The sequence below is a fragment of the Drosophila eugracilis genome, unplaced genomic scaffold (genome assembly GCF_018153835.1).
Source record: "Drosophila eugracilis isolate 14026-0451.02 unplaced genomic scaffold, ASM1815383v1 contig_401, whole genome shotgun sequence".
NCBI lineage: Eukaryota > Metazoa > Arthropoda > Insecta > Diptera > Drosophilidae > Drosophila > Drosophila eugracilis.
Window position 1 is genome coordinate 125384 of NW_024573263.1, and position 16595 is coordinate 141978.

The window sequence follows — 16595 nt, forward strand, 5'->3', positions numbered from 1 at the left end:
CATAGTTAAATAATAATGGTTACCTAATGCAAAGCCAATAATAATCAGGTATACATCGTTTTCCGATATATATTTATTTGCTGGAATCATGTTTCTGGGGAAATCCATTACGAAACTTTACTTTACCCATGTAAAATGTTATGCGTACCATGAACATGTGTACAATTGTTTTGCATATTCCACCTTGGCCAACAGGGCGCATGAATAATGCCGAAGGATATACCTCCAGGAATTGTGCATTAAAATTTTATATGAAATTGCCCGTAAGAGGAGTAAAACAGATGTTCTGCCCTTTGGCATATGAAAGACATTGTGCTTGGCCAATTTGATGAATGCATATCATTAAATTACTGCATGCTGCATTAATTTATAGCCAACGGTTGCCGCAATAAAGGCCATAAATATCGAATTGAATGACCTTTATGCGAACTAAACAAAAAGGCTTTCATTTCTCATGGTAATTGTTATTAATTTGATATGCGCAGAACATTGCATTCTGACAAATTAAATGCCGTTGACTACGTTGATTGTTTAATTCGGGAAATTGCCAGGGCCAAATTTGCCATTATCTGCTGCCAGCTGATAATGCAAATGCATATAAGTATAATGGGCAATTTATTAGCCCATAAAGTCAAACTAGCCCAGAGGGGCAAGTCCGGACGGTCCAGTTGCGAAGGACGGACTCTGAAAACTTGGCTGACATGCCCGTCATGTGCAACATGTCAGCTTAATTATGCTCGGATAGGGAGTGCGAGCATGGGAGGTTTTTGGTCGAGCGTCTGCGGACCACTTCTACACTGGCAGAAAAACTGGTAAAAAAAGTTTTAAAAGTTTTAAGAACAAATAGCTCAAAAGTTGATTAATTAGATTTTAGGCTAATGTTAAAAAGGTTTACAGATCTGTAAAATTAAAAAGAAACCGTACAATTTTTTTCAAGTGTAAAGGGGTGGGAGTGTGGCGTTGCAATGCAATTTATCAACAAGTCGGCAGCGGCTTGGGGGAAACCGTTACGAGCTCCATTAGTGGCAGCCACTTAATGTCCCCTCTCCCCTTCTTTTCGCCCTTCTCGCCACAGAGCCATTTGGAGAAGATAATTGAGAAGCCCAATCAACCAGCCACCCGCGCCATCAAGTCCGCCGATAGCTTTGAGGAGAAGGTAAGTCCACCTATGGTTTTGATTCCTTTCCAAGCCATTGATTTCGATATATTTGTTTTGTTGGAAAACCTCTAACTGATCCGACAGAAAATGCGGAATCGTTTCACTGTGCTTTTCGAACTTGGTGGCGAGTATCAAGCTGCCAATGTTTCGAGACCCTCTGTCAGCGAATTGAGTACCTCGACATTGGCCCAAATTGCTCAGTTTGTGGCTACAACTGGACAAACCGTCAACATCTGTGATGTCCACGAATGGGTCAGGGATCACAATCAAATTCGCGCCGAGGACGAAATCGACAGCACTCAGGCCATCCTTTGCATGCCAATTATGAATGCCCAGAAGACGGTCATTGGTGTTGCACAACTCATCAACAAAGTGAGCATTACCTTGTTTAGATTTTGAGGAAGTCATTATTTCACCAAACTATAAAACATTTAAATCTTTCCCAGGCCAACGGCGTTCCCTTTACCGAATCAGATGCCTCAATTTTCGAAGCATTTGCCATTTTCTGCGGTTTGGGCATTCACAACACCCAAATGTACGAAAATGCCTGCAAACTGATGGCAAAACAGAAGGTGGCCCTTGAGTGCCTCAGTTACCATGCCACCGCCAGTCAGGATCAGACGGAGAAACTCACCCAGGATGCAATTGCCGAAGCGGAGTCCTACAACTTGTACAGCTTCACATTTACTGGTAAAAATTCAATTTATTAATTAGTTATTAGTTTGGAAAATGATCAATTGAGTTTGATTTAATAATTAAACATGGTTTTCTTTTATTTATCTATATATTTTCCTAGACTTTGAACTGGTTGACGATGACACCTGTCGGGCAGTCCTTCGCATGTTTATGCAATGTAATCTGGTTTCGCAGTTTCAGATACCTTATGATGTAAGTACAATACATAATAAAAGCTCATAAAAACATATGTAAGCATTTATTTTAAATATATTTCAGGTCCTTTGCCGTTGGGTTTTGAGTGTCCGAAAGAATTATCGTCCTGTGAAGTACCACAATTGGCGGCATGCACTCAACGTGGCCCAAACTATGTTCGCCATGCTTAAAACTGGAAAGATGGAGCGTTTTATGACGGACTTGGAAATCTTGGGCTTGTTGGTAGCATGTTTGTGTCATGACTTGGATCATCGCGGCACCAACAATGCATTCCAAACAAAGACAGAATCTCCGCTGGCTATATTATACACTACTAGCACGATGGAGCACCATCACTTCGATCAGTGCGTTATGATTCTCAATTCGGAGGGAAATAACATATTTCAGGTAAGTTATTACTATTTATATCATATTTTTATATTATGTGTTCATATATTTTACAAAAGTGTCAAAAGGTTTTAAAATTATACTTTTCATAAGGCAATATTCAGGGAATAAAAACAAATAATGTTTCTTTCCGAAAGACCAATTCCACTTTAAATAGCCCCTTAAAGGTCCCCAAAATAAAATGAAACTTTATAATTTTTGCTACAACTTTTAACACTTTATTTTCAAAATTTAAAAATGACTTAGCCTAACCCCTGTAAGCGCGAACATTGTGATTCCAGGACTTCTTTTTAAGATTGCGCTTTCCAGCAGATTTCTTTGAGCGTTTGGCGGCATTCAGACGGGCTTTGCGTGCTTTGGCACTTTTGGATTTGGTCGTGGAGCTGGTGGTGGAACCGACTTTGATTTTCCTTTTGATCGTGTACTTCAGATTGCTAAGATACACTTTTTTCTTATTAGTATCATCCGAGGAGGCGGAACTTGAAGCCTCCGTTGTTGTGGTAGTGGTAGCTTCGGTGGTAGTAGTGGTTGTAGTGTCGTTATCTGCAGCTTTTATCTCAACCACAAACAACACCATCGAAAGGACGCAGAGAACGAGGGACAACTTCATGTTGGATGCTTCAATTGAAAACTGATATACATTCTGCTTGGAAAGTGACACTTTTATAGTAAATCCATGATTGACTCGTAACCTTCAAATTAGCAAAAAACTCTGTTTACCAAAAATAACTTTTGAGTTGAGTCCGCCTTGACTTCGATAAGATGTGAACTTTTATTTGTGCACATGTCTATCACTAAGGTGACGTCATGGCTACAGGTGTTTTATTGTATTAGCAAGTTAAGAACAAAATTGTCAATTTTTGAAAAGCAAACAGCTTAGTTGAATAATGAAAAAAATTGGATATGATTTATTTTATTTAAGGCTCTCTCACCTGAGGATTATCGCTCGGTCATGAAGACCGTAGAAAGCGCCATCCTGTCCACCGATCTGGCCATGTATTTCAAGAAGAGAAACGCCTTCCTGGAGTTGGTGGAAAACGGTGAATTTGATTGGCAGGGAGAGGAGAAGAAAGATTGTAAGTAACCTTGTATTTGAATGGTTTGCTTTATGTGACTTTGTATTCCTAAAAATACCATTTTAACTCTACTTTACTGTTATTCAGTACTTTGTGGCATGATGATGACTGCCTGCGATGTAAGTGCCATTGCTAAACCCTGGGAGGTGCAGCACAAGGTGGCCAAGTTAGTGGCCGATGAGTTCTTCGACCAAGGAGATCTCGAGAAGCTGCAGCTCAACACGCAACCAGTGGCCATGATGGACAGGCAAGTTGGCCTAGAAACTAAAAAATAATACTAATGCTTAATACTTTTTCAGGGAGCGCAAGGATGAGCTACCCAAGATGCAAGTGGGCTTTATCGACGTGATTTGTTTGCCCCTCTACAGAGTACTCTGCGACACTTTCCCCTGGATCACTCCCCTTTATGAGGGCACTCTGGAGAATCGGCGAAACTGGCAGGATTTGGCCGAGAAAGTAGAGATGGGCCTAACCTGGATAGATCACGATACGATTGACAAGCCCGTGGAGGAGTTTGCCGCCTGTGCGGATGAAGAGATCAAGGACATCGAGTTCACGGTGACAACTCTCAATTGCAATCAGCAATCCCAGCATGGGAGTGAAGACAGTCACACACCCGAACACCAGCGAAGTGGCTCCAGATTGAGCATGAAGAAGACAGGAGCTTTGGGCAAGGCAGTTCGATCCAAGCTATCAAAGACCCTTATACAACAGCATGGATGGCTCGAAGCCAAAGACCTCGCTAAAGCTCTTGGAATCTCATGTCAGTGAGGATATGGACGACAAGAGTCCCACAAGTCCTTCGCAACCGCAGGCCTCTGGTAGCATGGGCCGTATGTCCGCCTCATCCTCGACTTCGTCGGCCGGCGGACAAATGGTGGACAAATCGAAAAAGCGATCCAAATTGTGCGCGTTGTTATGACGAAAGCCGTCCAATTAGAATATGGCGACTCCCTCCAGCACGACGGGCAGTGAGACTGACCAAAAGTGCGGAGGGGGGATGACCGAGTTCTAATTGGATTTTTGGTTTTGAAAAATTAACAAAAACTTTGTGCTCTACTTGTATTTATTAGAGTGTTTCGATTTCGATTTCGATTTAATTTAAACGCGGGGTCTTTGGTAAAACTATATTTTTTCTGTAAGACACATTTTCAGTTACAAATTTATCTTAATAATATGAGCAAAGATCTGCTAAACTGTAATCTATAAAAGTATAATTTCATCAACAAAAATCCGATCAAATTGAATCGAAATCGAAGATGAAAGCAAGGTTTATATGTATATGTTTGATATATGTTTTTAAGTACTATAACTATCCATATACAAGAGGAGGAGCATTAGGCAGAAGCAAATGCAGTTGCAATATTAAGCATAAGTGAATGTCAAAATATGTGATCTATTTAAGGTCCCGAAGGTGCGAAGCCCCCGGGTTGAACCTTTTGTCGGATACTATCCTTTCTCTCTATCTATCTGTCTGTCGCTTTTGGGTGATTGAAAACCGCAAACCTTAACTAACTAAGTAGATCCAATCCAAACAACTAGCTAAGAGTGTACGTAGTTACCCTAACCAAATCGTGCTAGTCAAAACGTATGAAATACTATCTATATATGAAAATCTCCTAGTTAAGAATTGTGAAGTGAGGCTATAGTCCAGGCATCGGGCATCAGGAGTCGGAAGGGATCACCACTAGTCCTCGCCTGTGATCGGCTTGAAATCTACTTTATAGCTAACTAATATATTTGTATGCACAGAGGTGTGTATTTACGTAGCAAACTATAGCAATATTATATGATATTTCCCCCACACACAACTCACAAGATTGCGAGTACAGCACAAATATTTGAGAGATATCGAACCGTTCGAAATCAAAATAGAAGGCAGCAATTATTGATGAATGAAGAATAGTTTTCGTACTGTGTTTGATTGTATAAATATAAATATTAGCTTAAAGATACACAGCAGTCAATTTTTAAACTCGAATGCAAACAAATTAAAAATACGAATACGATAGATATTTGGCATATAATCGCACTCGGTTAATACGAATAATCCGGTCCCACACTCTCCTAGTAGTTGCAATCAAGTTTACTTTATCTGTGTGTACGTGTACAAAGCAAACTATATACTATAGAGCATAAATATTAAAACTAAATATAAATATATACGAAACCTATATTGAATATTTACATGTGACTAATGTAACTATAACTGAATTGCTTAGAATTAATGTGTTTAAGGGCATCTTTTTTTTAGTTTTTTCATTGGTCTGCGTGTACTAATCAAATTGTGCTATAAAATTCTCAACAAAGATAAACTTTTAAAAATATTTTTCTGGTTACTCTGCCGATCGCTTAAAAATCAAAAATCCAGACCACTTTATTAGCCGACTAAAATTTTTTTCTGGATTTAGTTGTGAGAATTAATTGTGTATATTTCTCGACAATTTCGTTGCATGTTTCTGTTCCCCAACGATCTAAGAATTATTCACATTTGTTTACCTAATTATGTAAGACTTGCAATTGAATCAAAAATAAAACACACCATTGAAAATTACTCTAAAGAATGTCGTCTATTTTAATGGGATTTTTTGGAATTTTGTGGTGATTTTTTGAAATAATATGCAAAAAACAATAGAAGGTATATGGTACCTCTCGAAATTACATTATGTATTGCCTTAAATATGAAAGCAAGTTTTGGGATCTTAATTAAATATTTAAATAATCGTAATTCAAAAATGGTGCGTAAATAAATTCAGTGTTGAGCAGCATGTGTGGCAATGGTAATCGGTACCTATCGTTATCGAGATATCAGCTGCTTGAATCCAAAACAATCACACGTGAAATTTTAACAGTAAATAAATATAGTTTTTAAAAGAAATTTTAGGCGGATTATGTCCTCGCTAAGTGAATCCTCGTCAGCCTCTGAGCACGAGGCCAGCAGTGACGATGAAACTCAGGTACAAATATATCTATTAAGGATAATGGTTTATATATTAAAGAATACCTGTTTTAGAATGCCATTCGCGAAGACCTTAAAGGAATGTCTTTCGAGGAAATCATGAAACTCAAAGAAGAACTAGGCGCCAAGGTTTACAAGGAGGCCGTTCTTGGAGGCAAACGTTCCAGACCCCAAAAACCCAAAGGCAAAACGGAACTAAAGCGGCTAAACAAAAACCGACCGCGTGAAATGAGCACCAAACGACAAGTTCCATTTCTAGGAGCGGAGCACCGAGTGGAGCGCAAAAAAACCGTAGAGCTGCGAGATCCAAGATTCGATGAGAAATCCGGAACATATAATGCGGAAACTTTCAAGAAAAACTATCAGTTTGTCTCCCAAATTCGTTCAAAGGAAGTTGGTCAACTGAAGAAAAAATTGGACGAGGTGGAGGATGATGACGAAAAGCACAAAATAAAGTTCACCATGCAGCGGCTGATTAACAAAAATGTCGAGGACAAAAAATGGCACACCAAACAAAAGAAACTTAAAAAAGAACGGGTAGGCATCCAGAAGAAACACAATCTAGGACAACAGCCTCACTATCTTACAAAAAGTAAGTTTTTACAGCAATCAAATTTCTTGAGCTTAAACGGCACACTATTTTCACAGAGGAGCGTCGTGCTAAGGAACTGGTGGCTCAATTTGAAGAGTTGAAAAATTCCGGAAAACTTAACAAACATCTGGAAAAGCGACGCAAGAAAAATGCCGCCAAGGACCGAAAACGCATTGGTATAGAATAAGACTTTCACTTTAAGGATAAATGTATTTTTAACAATTAAAAGCGCTGTGTACACTAGCAAACCTAGCCCGTGCGCAACATCTTGGCTTCCCGCTTTTCCTGCAACTCGCGCCGTTGCTGCTCCACAATAGTCTTGCGTTCTTCTAGGAACTCCCCGTAGGCCGCTGGATCTATTTCCTTGACCACTTTTATTCCGCAGGTCCGGGCAATGCTTATAAGCATCTCACACATTTGCTAAAATCAGAATAATACAATAAGGTATAAATGGTCAGTTTAAGTCTTTGGTAGAGCTACCTGCATGGTGAGAAGGGCATTGGGCGGATCCTGAATCTTAATAGCAGCAATCTCATACAAATGCTTGAGAGTGATCATGCCGGCGACTTCCTTGCCAGGAGTCATGGTGCCCCTTTGGATTCCCGCAGCTTGTTTTAGGAAAAATGTGGCAGGCGGATGATGGATGACCAACTCGTAGCTACGGTCGCTGTTCACGGAAATCCTACAAGGCAGCGGAACGCCTTCTTTCATTTCTGCGGTCTTCGCATTGAAGTCCTTGCAAAAGGCGGCAATATTGATAGCTCTCTATGTGGGTTGTAATATCAAATCAGTAAAGTTATCACTTTTAAAACCGGCAAAAATACCTGTCCCAACATTGGTCCCAATGGTGGGCCTGCAGCGGCCATTCCCGCTGGTATATTTGTCTTCAGTTTACTCGTGTGCGTGACTCGTTCTACTGTCTTCTTTAGCGATTTTAATTTTCCCGCTGCCTTCGACATTTTAATTGAGTTTTTTAAACTAAACAATTCAATCAAACTGTTATGCAAAGAGAAATGTGTTGGTAGAAGGAAGAAGAAGCAGCAGCAACAGCTGTTAACAGTGATGCCAATTATACTTATATTGTACTTTTTTATAAGCTATTAATAGCTAAATTGGGAATAATTTATAAGAAAACTATCAATTTGTTATTTTTAAATTAGGAGGCTTTTGAATTGTTGTACCTTGAAAGCAAATATAAGCCATTTCTATACACGCTAAATGTTAAGTAGCCAAATTGTCGTGAAAGAAACCATATTAGCCACCCCTGATGCAAATAAGAAGCATCGCAGCCAACAGCTGTTTGCACTACCTATCGCATATCGATAGTTGTGGGTGTCGCAGCAGGCTGCTTCCGTGGCAGAGTGCCAAATTGATATCAGCTGCCAGCTGAGAAGTGAGAAATTAAATAACAATAACAAACTAGAAATAATCACAGAAATCGATGGCTTTGCGCGGTTCTCACCGCCTGGAATGGTTTTATAGACGTTGTATTGCTTCTCCGGTGTTTCAAAGCCACATCCCCAACCGGAGCAGCAGTCAAATAACGATCAAAGACAGCGATCCTAACAAAAATGGTAACAGTGGGCAAGATCGGAAAAATGACGGACAAAAAGACAAAGGCTGGCGGAGACTAGTGCGCTTCTTTGTGCCTTTTTCCCTGGGCGCAGTGGTTAGCGCAATGGTCATTAAACGAGAAGATCTCACTCCCACGATCGGCGCCTCTAAGATGACCGGTCGCCGGCGCGACTTTAATTTCATAGCCGATGTGGTAGCTGGTTGTGCGGACTCGGTGGTGTACATCGAAATCAAGGACACGCGTCACTTTGACTACTTCAGCGGTCAACCGATCACGGCTTCGAATGGCTCTGGTTTTATCATAGAACAGAACGGACTCATACTGACTAATGCCCATGTGGTGATCAACAAACCGCACACAATGGTCCAGGTGAGGCTGTCCGACGGAAGGACCTTTCCGGCCACCATCGAGGACGTGGATCAGACCTCTGATCTTGCCACTCTACGCATACAGGTGAGAAGACAGTTACGAAAATTTATAAATTCCTAGAACTAATCTATTCCTGTAAAACGTGTAGGTGAACAATCTGTCTGTTATGCGGCTGGGAAAGAGCAGTACCCTACGATCCGGCGAGTGGGTGGTGGCCTTAGGTAGTCCGCTGGCCTTGAGCAATACGGTTACCGCAGGCGTAATTAGCTCCACACAACGTGCATCTCAAGAACTTGGTCTACGAAACAGGGACATTAACTACCTACAAACGGATGCTGCGATCACGTTTGGCAACTCCGGCGGACCCTTGGTCAATCTGGATGGCGAAGCCATTGGAGTTAACTCGATGAAGGTTACTGCAGGCATAAGCTTCGCCATACCCATTGACTATGTTAAAGTGTTTCTGGAGCGGGCGGCCGAACGACGCAAGAAGGGCTCGGCATACAAGACCGGCTATCCTGTGAAGCGGTACATGGGCATCACCATGCTGACGCTCACCCCGGACATCCTGTTCGAGCTTAAGTCACGAAGCCAAAATATGCCCAGTAACCTCACGCACGGTGTGCTCGTATGGAAGGTCATCGTAGGATCACCGGCGCACACGTAAGTCAATTCTTACAGTTGAAGACTTTTACCCTTAAATGGATTTAAAGTTTTTATTTTTATTTTTAAGGGCAAGAAATTGCTGATAGTGTTCATTAAAAATATTAATTTTTTAAATATTATTAATTTTATTTTTTTTTTTTTCAGCGGCGGCTTGCAACCTGGTGACATAGTGACCCACATAAACAAGAGGGAAATAAAGAACTCCTCAGATGTCTACGACGCTCTGGCGGACAATAGCAAAACTTTGGACATAGTGATTTTGCGTGGTGTGAAGCAGATGCGTGTGACCATTACGCCAGAAGATCCCTAATGAAAACTGCACTCCGCACCTGTAAGCCAGATCTACAACGAAATCATGCACGCCTGATTTGCAATACATATACATATGAATACATTTGTAAAAGAAGAGTCCGATCCTGGGAAGAAATCGATAACTAACCTACGCCACACACGCTCCTTTTTCCATCTGGAGCTCCTGCCTATATTTGTATCTGACTAACGAGTAGAAAAATTTGCATAGATCTCGGGCTCGTTATCAGTTTGGTCATTATTAACAGCGACACGACCATAAGTTAATCTACGCATCGTACAGCACAAAAATGTATCTTCGACTGGGTCGATTGGGTCGTTTGTCCGTTTCCGAACATCATCGATTTCTCTTTCATGGAGCGCTGTGCGTGTCCCTGTCCATCCGTCTGTCTTTCCGTCCGTCCGATTGTCCCCATCCAACAACGACAAAAATGTATTTACGCTAATTGAAATATCTTGCGTTGCGATCAATCGATGCCATATTTTTTATAGGCCAAACCACTGCAGTGGTGCCGCAGAAAATGCAGCAGCGCCGCAGCAACAACCGTCGAATACCGAAATGCAAATTTCAATAAATTTATGCAACTGTATTCCCAGCGCTTTACTTGGTCCCAGCTGTTCATACCCTCGATTGGAGTACTTTTAAAATTTAAAAAATGCTTCCGAAATATAGAATCAAACTTTCAGAATCTTTTCCCTCTCTTTTAGTGCTTATAATGAAAATTAAGTTATAAATAAAATAAAACAAATTATATTTGTTTCTCTTAAACGATCCAAGAAGTGACCAAATCTTATGTATACTTTTTAAACTGAAAGTTGATTTTCAGTACTCAGTTCCAGTTCTTGATTTCATTCAATTTGATTCATTATTTTTTTATATAGAAAGAACAGAATGTATATTTTTAAATAACCCTAAAAATACAATAAATAAAGAGTGTTAGAGTCTTAAATGTTATATAGCACTCATAATAGAAATATAAAGTTTTTACCCTTGTAAATAAACCTAAAGAGTACTCAAACTTCGTATTGCAGAGTGCAGATTTCTTTGGCTTCGGTTTATTTGTGGGTGACAAGGCAGACGATGCCGATAATGTTGTTGTTGCAGCTGCTGTCGTTGCGTGAAAAGTGAAATTCTTGTGATTATTAATTTTGTTTTCGCTTTTGGCGATGCTACGCTTTTTTAGTTTTTGCATATAAATTCATATATTGATTCCGCTGGACTTGGCCATTGTTGTTGCCATTTGCTGGCGTTGTTTATGTGACAGCGGCCTTTATGACATTGTTGGCACTAAGTTACCTTTATTGCTTATAAGCCGCACGCATAAATGCAGCTTAAAGTTCATAAATTTGCCAATATTCACTCGGCAAGGGGTTAAGCAAACGCGGACCTCTCTTTTTGCGACCGTGTAAACAGTTTTTACTTTATTCGCTGGCGCCCCACGCTTTTTACCACTTTCTTTCTGCCATTTCAGTCGCCTGGCGAGCATTCGTTTCCATTTCGGTTTTCAATCCCAATCCACAATCCCGGTCTGCACTCTGTGAGCCAACTAATTGAAATATTTAAAATGCATAAAAGTATCGCATTTAAACTTTGCAATTAGTTTGTGGTGATCGTCGCAGTTGGCTGTCGTCGTCGTGGGCACGGATATGTATATGTTGTAGTTGTTGTGGGTTGTTGTGGGGCGCTTAAATTACAAACCTGTGAGAAATTTAGTCTCACTTTTGGTTGCTTTTGTTACTTAGTTGATCTATACACTAGAGAAACGACGGGCAAATCAACTACTAGGAGATGTTGTGGGAAAAAGCTAAAGAAAGTTAATTAGGTTAGTCGTTTGTTTATTTTTTGCACAAAATAAAGGCTAATTAGGCATTCATTATTTACAAGAATTGGAGAAATTACTGACTCTTTTTCTTAGAACATGACATTGATTTTTTAAAATTCATGTTGTAAAATTTAACTATAAACGCAAAAGCTTCAATATTAGTTTATAATGAAGAGAGGAAAGGCTAAGTTTATCCAATCCAGGATTGGATTGTTTGGCAATCAACAAGTTTATATTCACAAATTCATAAAAAGGTTTTTAAGATATATTTTTTTTTACCCAAAAGGGCATTTGTCTTAACACTAAAAGACGTTTGTTATTCGCGGGCATTATTGTGAATTAAGATCACAAAGTTGTTATTGCGGTAAGCAGCATTTTGTGGCTGTGATCATGTTCACACGCTGCGGCAGTAAAGCTGAGGGCCTAAAGGCGGTAAGTGTCGTGATTTGGCTGGGCTTACACTTTCGTAAAAGGCAGCAATTAATAATGGAGTTGGTCAAAATTACCTGCTAGTCCATCAATTGAACACGTTTTGACGAGGGTCATTTGGAAATTTGCCAATTTCGATTGAGTTATTAAACGTGCGCTTAATTGCCGCCACTGACACTTTGGGTCAAAAGTCTGCAAATTGTCGCATTAACCCAGAAATGTCCGGGTATAGGATCTTGCTCGTGTAATGGGATTTTTTTTACTGTTTTTGTTGGTCTTTATTTCTGTTTTGGAGGTGACCCCATCAGACACCTAAATCAACGACTTTCTCGTGCGCTGTTCCCATGAACTGCTCACATTTAAACATATTGGCAGGCGCATTGGAAAAGTGCATGAAGCAACGCCAGGCGAACACCTACAACAAACGGCAACTTTTGTAATAGCAACAACATTAAAGTTCATGACACACAACTGTAAAATGTTTCAGCCCGAAAAAGAAAGAAAAAAACTTTTACCGCCGATAATAAATGGCTGCGACTTTGCGCCCCCAAAAGTTCAAGACATCATCGCTCCGTCCCGCATGTGAAAAGTTCTCCTCGAAAGACGGACAGTTGGACAGGCGGACAAAGTGGATATGCGGACAACGGACAACGGACAAACTTGGAGCCATGGACAGGAAGTTGGAGGCTGGCATAGATGAAAACGAAGCCAAGAGCAAGAGATCGGGGCCCGATGGCAAATCCAATGCCACGGGCCATAAATCACTTGAGTATGCCAAAAGTTACATAATAATTCTGTGCGGATCATCGTCGCGATAACTGATCGTCTCAGTGGCGGCATTCATCAAGAAATCGGTGGGGGGAAATAAAGTCATCGTCATCAATCCGTTGTCCAAATTGAAATGTGTTTTAATGTGCCATTTTATACGGCATGCCAAATGGTATCCCACATTTTTTTGGAGGCCGAGCCTCTTGTCTCGATTGCATTAAATCAACAGATTCATAAAAATGAAAAACACGAAAAATTATGATGATTACGCGGAAATGTGTGGCAACTGTGCTTTTTTTGTGGCCACTGGGCTAAAATGCTTTATGAAATTGCACAAGTGTGTTGGCCATTTGCTGAATTATGGCGCCCAGGTTTTTCTACTCCTTATTTTTGCTAGTTTTTTGCCATTTTGTTGTTGTTATTTTGGGTCGCCGCAGGGCGCTGGTGGTGGTGCTGGTGCATTTTCATTAAACGCTTGGGAAACTGTCCAACTGGGGAGTCTTGGTTAGCCAGGTTTTTGTGATCAGTTTACACATCTGGCTTTTGGCTTCGTTTTGTAGTGTTGGTCAAATATTTGCGCCAGCGCAAAGAGTCATCATCATTAATAACGATGGAAATTTCACCTGCTGGAAAAGCGTTTTGAGTTTTGCGTTTTGCGCACTACTACTGCCGCTCGATGTTTATGTTTTCTTTATTTAGGCAAATCCATCAATTACGCTCGAGAGTGTGGCCCACTGGGAAACCATTTGTTTGCTCGGAAAACGCTGTCGAGCGTGACGAAAACAAGCTTCTAATCTGGCCCAGCCGAACTGGCAACTTTTCGATTCGATCTGTCCCCCGAATTGATTGATTTGTCAGCAACCGGCCACTGACAATCCCACAAATCCCAAAGATTTATGTCCACTTTTAATGGCCAAATGTCTTCTGACCATTTTCAGACAAATTATGCATTGGCTTTGAAACTCAATGTAATATTGAAATGATGTCATCGCGTCGATCAGTCGATAAAATAAAGATCAATTTTATAAAATGTGTATCCACTGTAAGATTTTGAAGAAATATGTATTTAAAAACTCTTTAAAATAATCGGGAAATTTTTAATGAAAATCCAGGAACTCGTTTTACGTTATTTTCCTCTTAAACATTGCTTGATAATAATATATTATATAATTGATTTTGTGTAGCTTTTAAAATGAAATATCCAGTTAAAGACACTTGAAACTAATTAAATCCCAATCAATCACCATTAAGATTACTTTTTCTTGCTGTGTGGCAAATGGCGGCCACAGAGATTACAGAGTAGAAATCGGGCCACCTGAATCATTTAATTGTTGCGATTTTTCACAAAATTGAAACATCTTCCGGCATGGAGAGCCAAGACAAACGATGTGTGCACCGAAATTAGTTTTTCGCATGTTGCCTGGCCCGAGGCGTGAAAAGATTTTCGCATGCAAGGTGCGGCGGTAACAAAAACAACAAAAACAGCATCAACAGCTTAAGCGGTAGAAACAACAGCACCTGGAATAGCAACAACAAAAACAACTGCCACTGGCAACGCGGCAAGTGCTGCTCTAATTTATAAAATGTTTTTCGCTACCAACTCTGCGGCTGCTAAAAAGCCTTAAAACAAGTCAGATTGATCGAATGAGACATACCTTAAAACACTATAGAATTTATATACTGGAGGTTTTTAAAGGAAGATTGAGTTTGAATATAATCAGACCGATCTATTTAGATACTTTAATGTACAATTTTAAAAAAGAAAATCATTTTGGTTGTCAAGGGTTAAATGATATTGCATTTATAAAAACTAAACTAATTTAAACTAATTCTGCATAAATACCTCATGTTTAACTTTATCTCTATTTTAAGTAAGGAGTTAGTTTACAATTTTAAAACTACTTTCGATCAGTACTAGCCCATCTTATCATCTTCAAAACCAGGGTATCTTTTCACAAATTAATTGCCTTGCGGTTCTCACACACTCACACTCGTCTTAGGCATGGCAGAAATTTCACTTCTATAGAAATTCCGGAGCTCAGCGATCGCAGAGCCTGGGGCTTTTCTTTCACACTTTTTCTCACTGCCTCTGCTGCTGCCGCTGTCACTTGCTTTAGTTGCTGCTGATGTTGCTGTTGCTGCTGCTGACGCTGATGTCGTCGCTGGCATTGCCTTTGTTTATTACGCATGACACGCCGCACTCGCCCACCCATCATAAATGCCGTCACATGTTTTAATTAAATGCCATCGTAGCAAGGCCTTAAAAACTTTATATTTCTTGTCCATTAATTGAAATTACAAAGCCACACGATAATATCCGTGTGCCAGGCAGTCTTTTTGGTTTTGTTTTGGCAATAATTTTGATTTTTACTATTTACACGAAGATGTTGCCATGTTGACAATGCGTCGGTAAATGGAGGAACAACTTTCACTTCTTTTCCGCACGGAGGGTAAGTTTATTACCCATCCGCCAGGTAGTTCGGATTTTATGTTCTATTGGGGCCATAAAGCTGGCCAGTAAAACATATTGCATGGTTCGATGGCTTTTCGATGGATGATCACTATTGCTATTGTATCGATGGTTCGAGTTCGTTGCCAAAGTCTTTTGTTTCATTTTGCGGGTGTGAAAAACAGAAAAGTATAAAAAATGTATGTGCGTGGGCTGCTTTTTGGGTCCCATCGAGCCACTTTCGTTGCTGCCATCAATCAATTGCCAATTGCTAATGCAAATTGAATGCTGTTTTCATAAACAACATCCAAATACACGCGAAATGTCATTAATTTCAGCGCCGCAGCGCCAGAAAAAGCTCGACCAAATCAAGTCGAGCATTTGTCTCATCGCTTAAACATTTCAATTTCACTCGCAGCGCGCAGTCGTAGTAGTTTCTTTTATTTATGGCTACTAAATTACGTATCCGTGCTGTGGTCCCGATGCCGGCCAGGCTTTGATTAATGATCTCGCCCGGCACACTGACTCAGAAAGCATTGGAAAATCGCTGGATATATGGCGTATATATGGGCTATAGACCATGGACTGGCTAACTGGGGGAAGTTGAGGAGTTGGAGTCGGCGGAACTGGGCCCACTAACGATACAAATGTACCGCTATCGCCGCACAGTAGTCGCTGTGACACGAAAGTTGCCAAGCACACGCTAATCAGGTTAATTGTCTCTCAATTTCCTGCAACTTGCCGCAAATGCATTTCAATGAGCTGCCAATTTGTGAGGGAGGTAGCTAAAAGTTGGAAAAGGGTGAAATTGTTGCACTGAGCGCAAAATTGGTCGTTAGTTATCCTATTTCTTGTCTTATTCCGGTACTTAAGAGCAATTCTTCGTTAAATATTCATATTTTGTTCGAAAAGGGGATGCTTTTAATTTGTTAAAACATGTTCTAACTTCTAAAAGTTAGTTCTCAATTTAAAATCCTTTTTGGAATGATTTTCTTTGCTATGCAATCTAACTGTGATAAAAATGTTCAAAAAAGGAAAGCTATCTTTTGAGTTACCTCTGAATTACGACAATTTGAAAGCAGCGACAACAGCATGGACGGCAAAAAGTGCATCAGCATTAACGAGCTGTTCATATTTCAGTC

At 40.2% G+C, this 16595-nt stretch overlaps 5 protein-coding genes across 5 annotated transcripts in view; 3 read left to right on the forward strand and 2 right to left on the reverse strand.

Annotated features, from left to right (window-relative positions):
- LOC108111675 (cGMP-specific 3',5'-cyclic phosphodiesterase) overlaps window positions 1-4715 on the forward strand; it is a 44678-nt gene extending 39963 nt beyond the window's left edge. Inside the window, 9 exon segments of the mRNA XM_041818860.1 lie at window positions 1076-1156; window positions 1244-1531; window positions 1606-1849; window positions 1956-2047; window positions 2114-2437; window positions 3360-3513; window positions 3601-3760; window positions 3813-4215; window positions 4217-4715. Coding sequence (XP_041674794.1) covers window positions 1076-1156; window positions 1244-1531; window positions 1606-1849; window positions 1956-2047; window positions 2114-2437; window positions 3360-3513; window positions 3601-3760; window positions 3813-4215; window positions 4217-4453 — 1983 coding nt within the window. The 3' untranslated portion in view covers window positions 4454-4715.
- LOC108111630 (protein new-glue 1) lies at window positions 2685-3077 on the reverse strand. The gene has a single exon (XM_017221161.2). The coding sequence runs from the start codon at window positions 3045-3047 to the stop codon at window positions 2685-2687; it is 363 nt and encodes a 120-aa protein (XP_017076650.2). The 5' UTR covers window positions 3048-3077.
- A 1619-nt stretch (window positions 4716-6334) lies between the features above and the next one.
- Window positions 6335-7312, forward strand: LOC108111642 (ribosomal RNA processing protein 36 homolog). The gene is made up of 3 exons (XM_017221173.2): window positions 6335-6470; window positions 6527-7064; window positions 7121-7312. The coding sequence occupies exons 1-3, from the start codon at window positions 6405-6407 to the stop codon at window positions 7249-7251; spliced, it is 735 nt and encodes a 244-aa protein (XP_017076662.2). The 5' UTR covers window positions 6335-6404; the 3' UTR covers window positions 7252-7312.
- Window positions 7255-8105, reverse strand: LOC108111643 (39S ribosomal protein L11, mitochondrial). Its single transcript, XM_017221174.2, has 3 exons — window positions 7889-8105; window positions 7545-7829; window positions 7255-7484 (listed from the first exon to the last, which is right to left on the reverse strand). The coding sequence occupies exons 1-3, from the start codon at window positions 8021-8023 to the stop codon at window positions 7314-7316; spliced, it is 591 nt and encodes a 196-aa protein (XP_017076663.1). The 5' UTR covers window positions 8024-8105; the 3' UTR covers window positions 7255-7313.
- Window positions 8106-8297: 192 nt separating this feature from the next.
- LOC108111693 (serine protease HTRA2, mitochondrial) lies at window positions 8298-11006 on the forward strand. Its single transcript, XM_017221241.2, has 3 exons — window positions 8298-9093; window positions 9158-9672; window positions 9820-11006. Exons 1-3 carry the CDS (start codon window positions 8506-8508, stop codon window positions 9983-9985), a joined length of 1269 nt encoding a protein of 422 aa, XP_017076730.2. The 5' UTR covers window positions 8298-8505; the 3' UTR covers window positions 9986-11006.
- The last annotated feature ends 5589 nt before the right edge of the window (window positions 11007-16595 follow it).

What these genes read in the sequence shown, in the direction of transcription:
- LOC108111643 (XM_017221174.2), bottom strand. Translation starts at nt 8,023, where the DNA reads ATGTCGAAGGCAGCGGGAAAATTAAAATCGCTAAAGAAGACAGTAGAA. An exon ending in TGGGACCAATGTTGGGACAG is followed by an intron (nt 7,830 to 7,888) that starts GTATTTTTGCCG and finishes CAACCCACATAG; the next exon opens with AGAGCTATCAATATTGCCGC. An exon ending in ATGCCCTTCTCACCATGCAG is followed by an intron (nt 7,485 to 7,544) that starts GTAGCTCTACCA and finishes TTCTGATTTTAG; the next exon opens with CAAATGTGTGAGATGCTTAT.
- LOC108111642 (XM_017221173.2), top strand. Translation starts at nt 6,405, where the DNA reads ATGTCCTCGCTAAGTGAATCCTCGTCAGCCTCTGAGCACGAGGCCAGC. An exon ending in GCAGTGACGATGAAACTCAG is followed by an intron (nt 6,471 to 6,526) that starts GTACAAATATAT and finishes TACCTGTTTTAG; the next exon opens with AATGCCATTCGCGAAGACCT. An exon ending in GCCTCACTATCTTACAAAAA is followed by an intron (nt 7,065 to 7,120) that starts GTAAGTTTTTAC and finishes CTATTTTCACAG; the next exon opens with AGGAGCGTCGTGCTAAGGAA.
- LOC108111693 (XM_017221241.2), top strand. Translation starts at nt 8,506, where the DNA reads ATGGCTTTGCGCGGTTCTCACCGCCTGGAATGGTTTTATAGACGTTGT. An exon ending in TTGCCACTCTACGCATACAG is followed by an intron (nt 9,094 to 9,157) that starts GTGAGAAGACAG and finishes TAAAACGTGTAG; the next exon opens with GTGAACAATCTGTCTGTTAT. An exon ending in GTAGGATCACCGGCGCACAC is followed by an intron (nt 9,673 to 9,819) that starts GTAAGTCAATTC and finishes TTTTTTTTTCAG; the next exon opens with CGGCGGCTTGCAACCTGGTG.
- LOC108111630 (XM_017221161.2), bottom strand. Translation starts at nt 3,047, where the DNA reads ATGAAGTTGTCCCTCGTTCTCTGCGTCCTTTCGATGGTGTTGTTTGTG.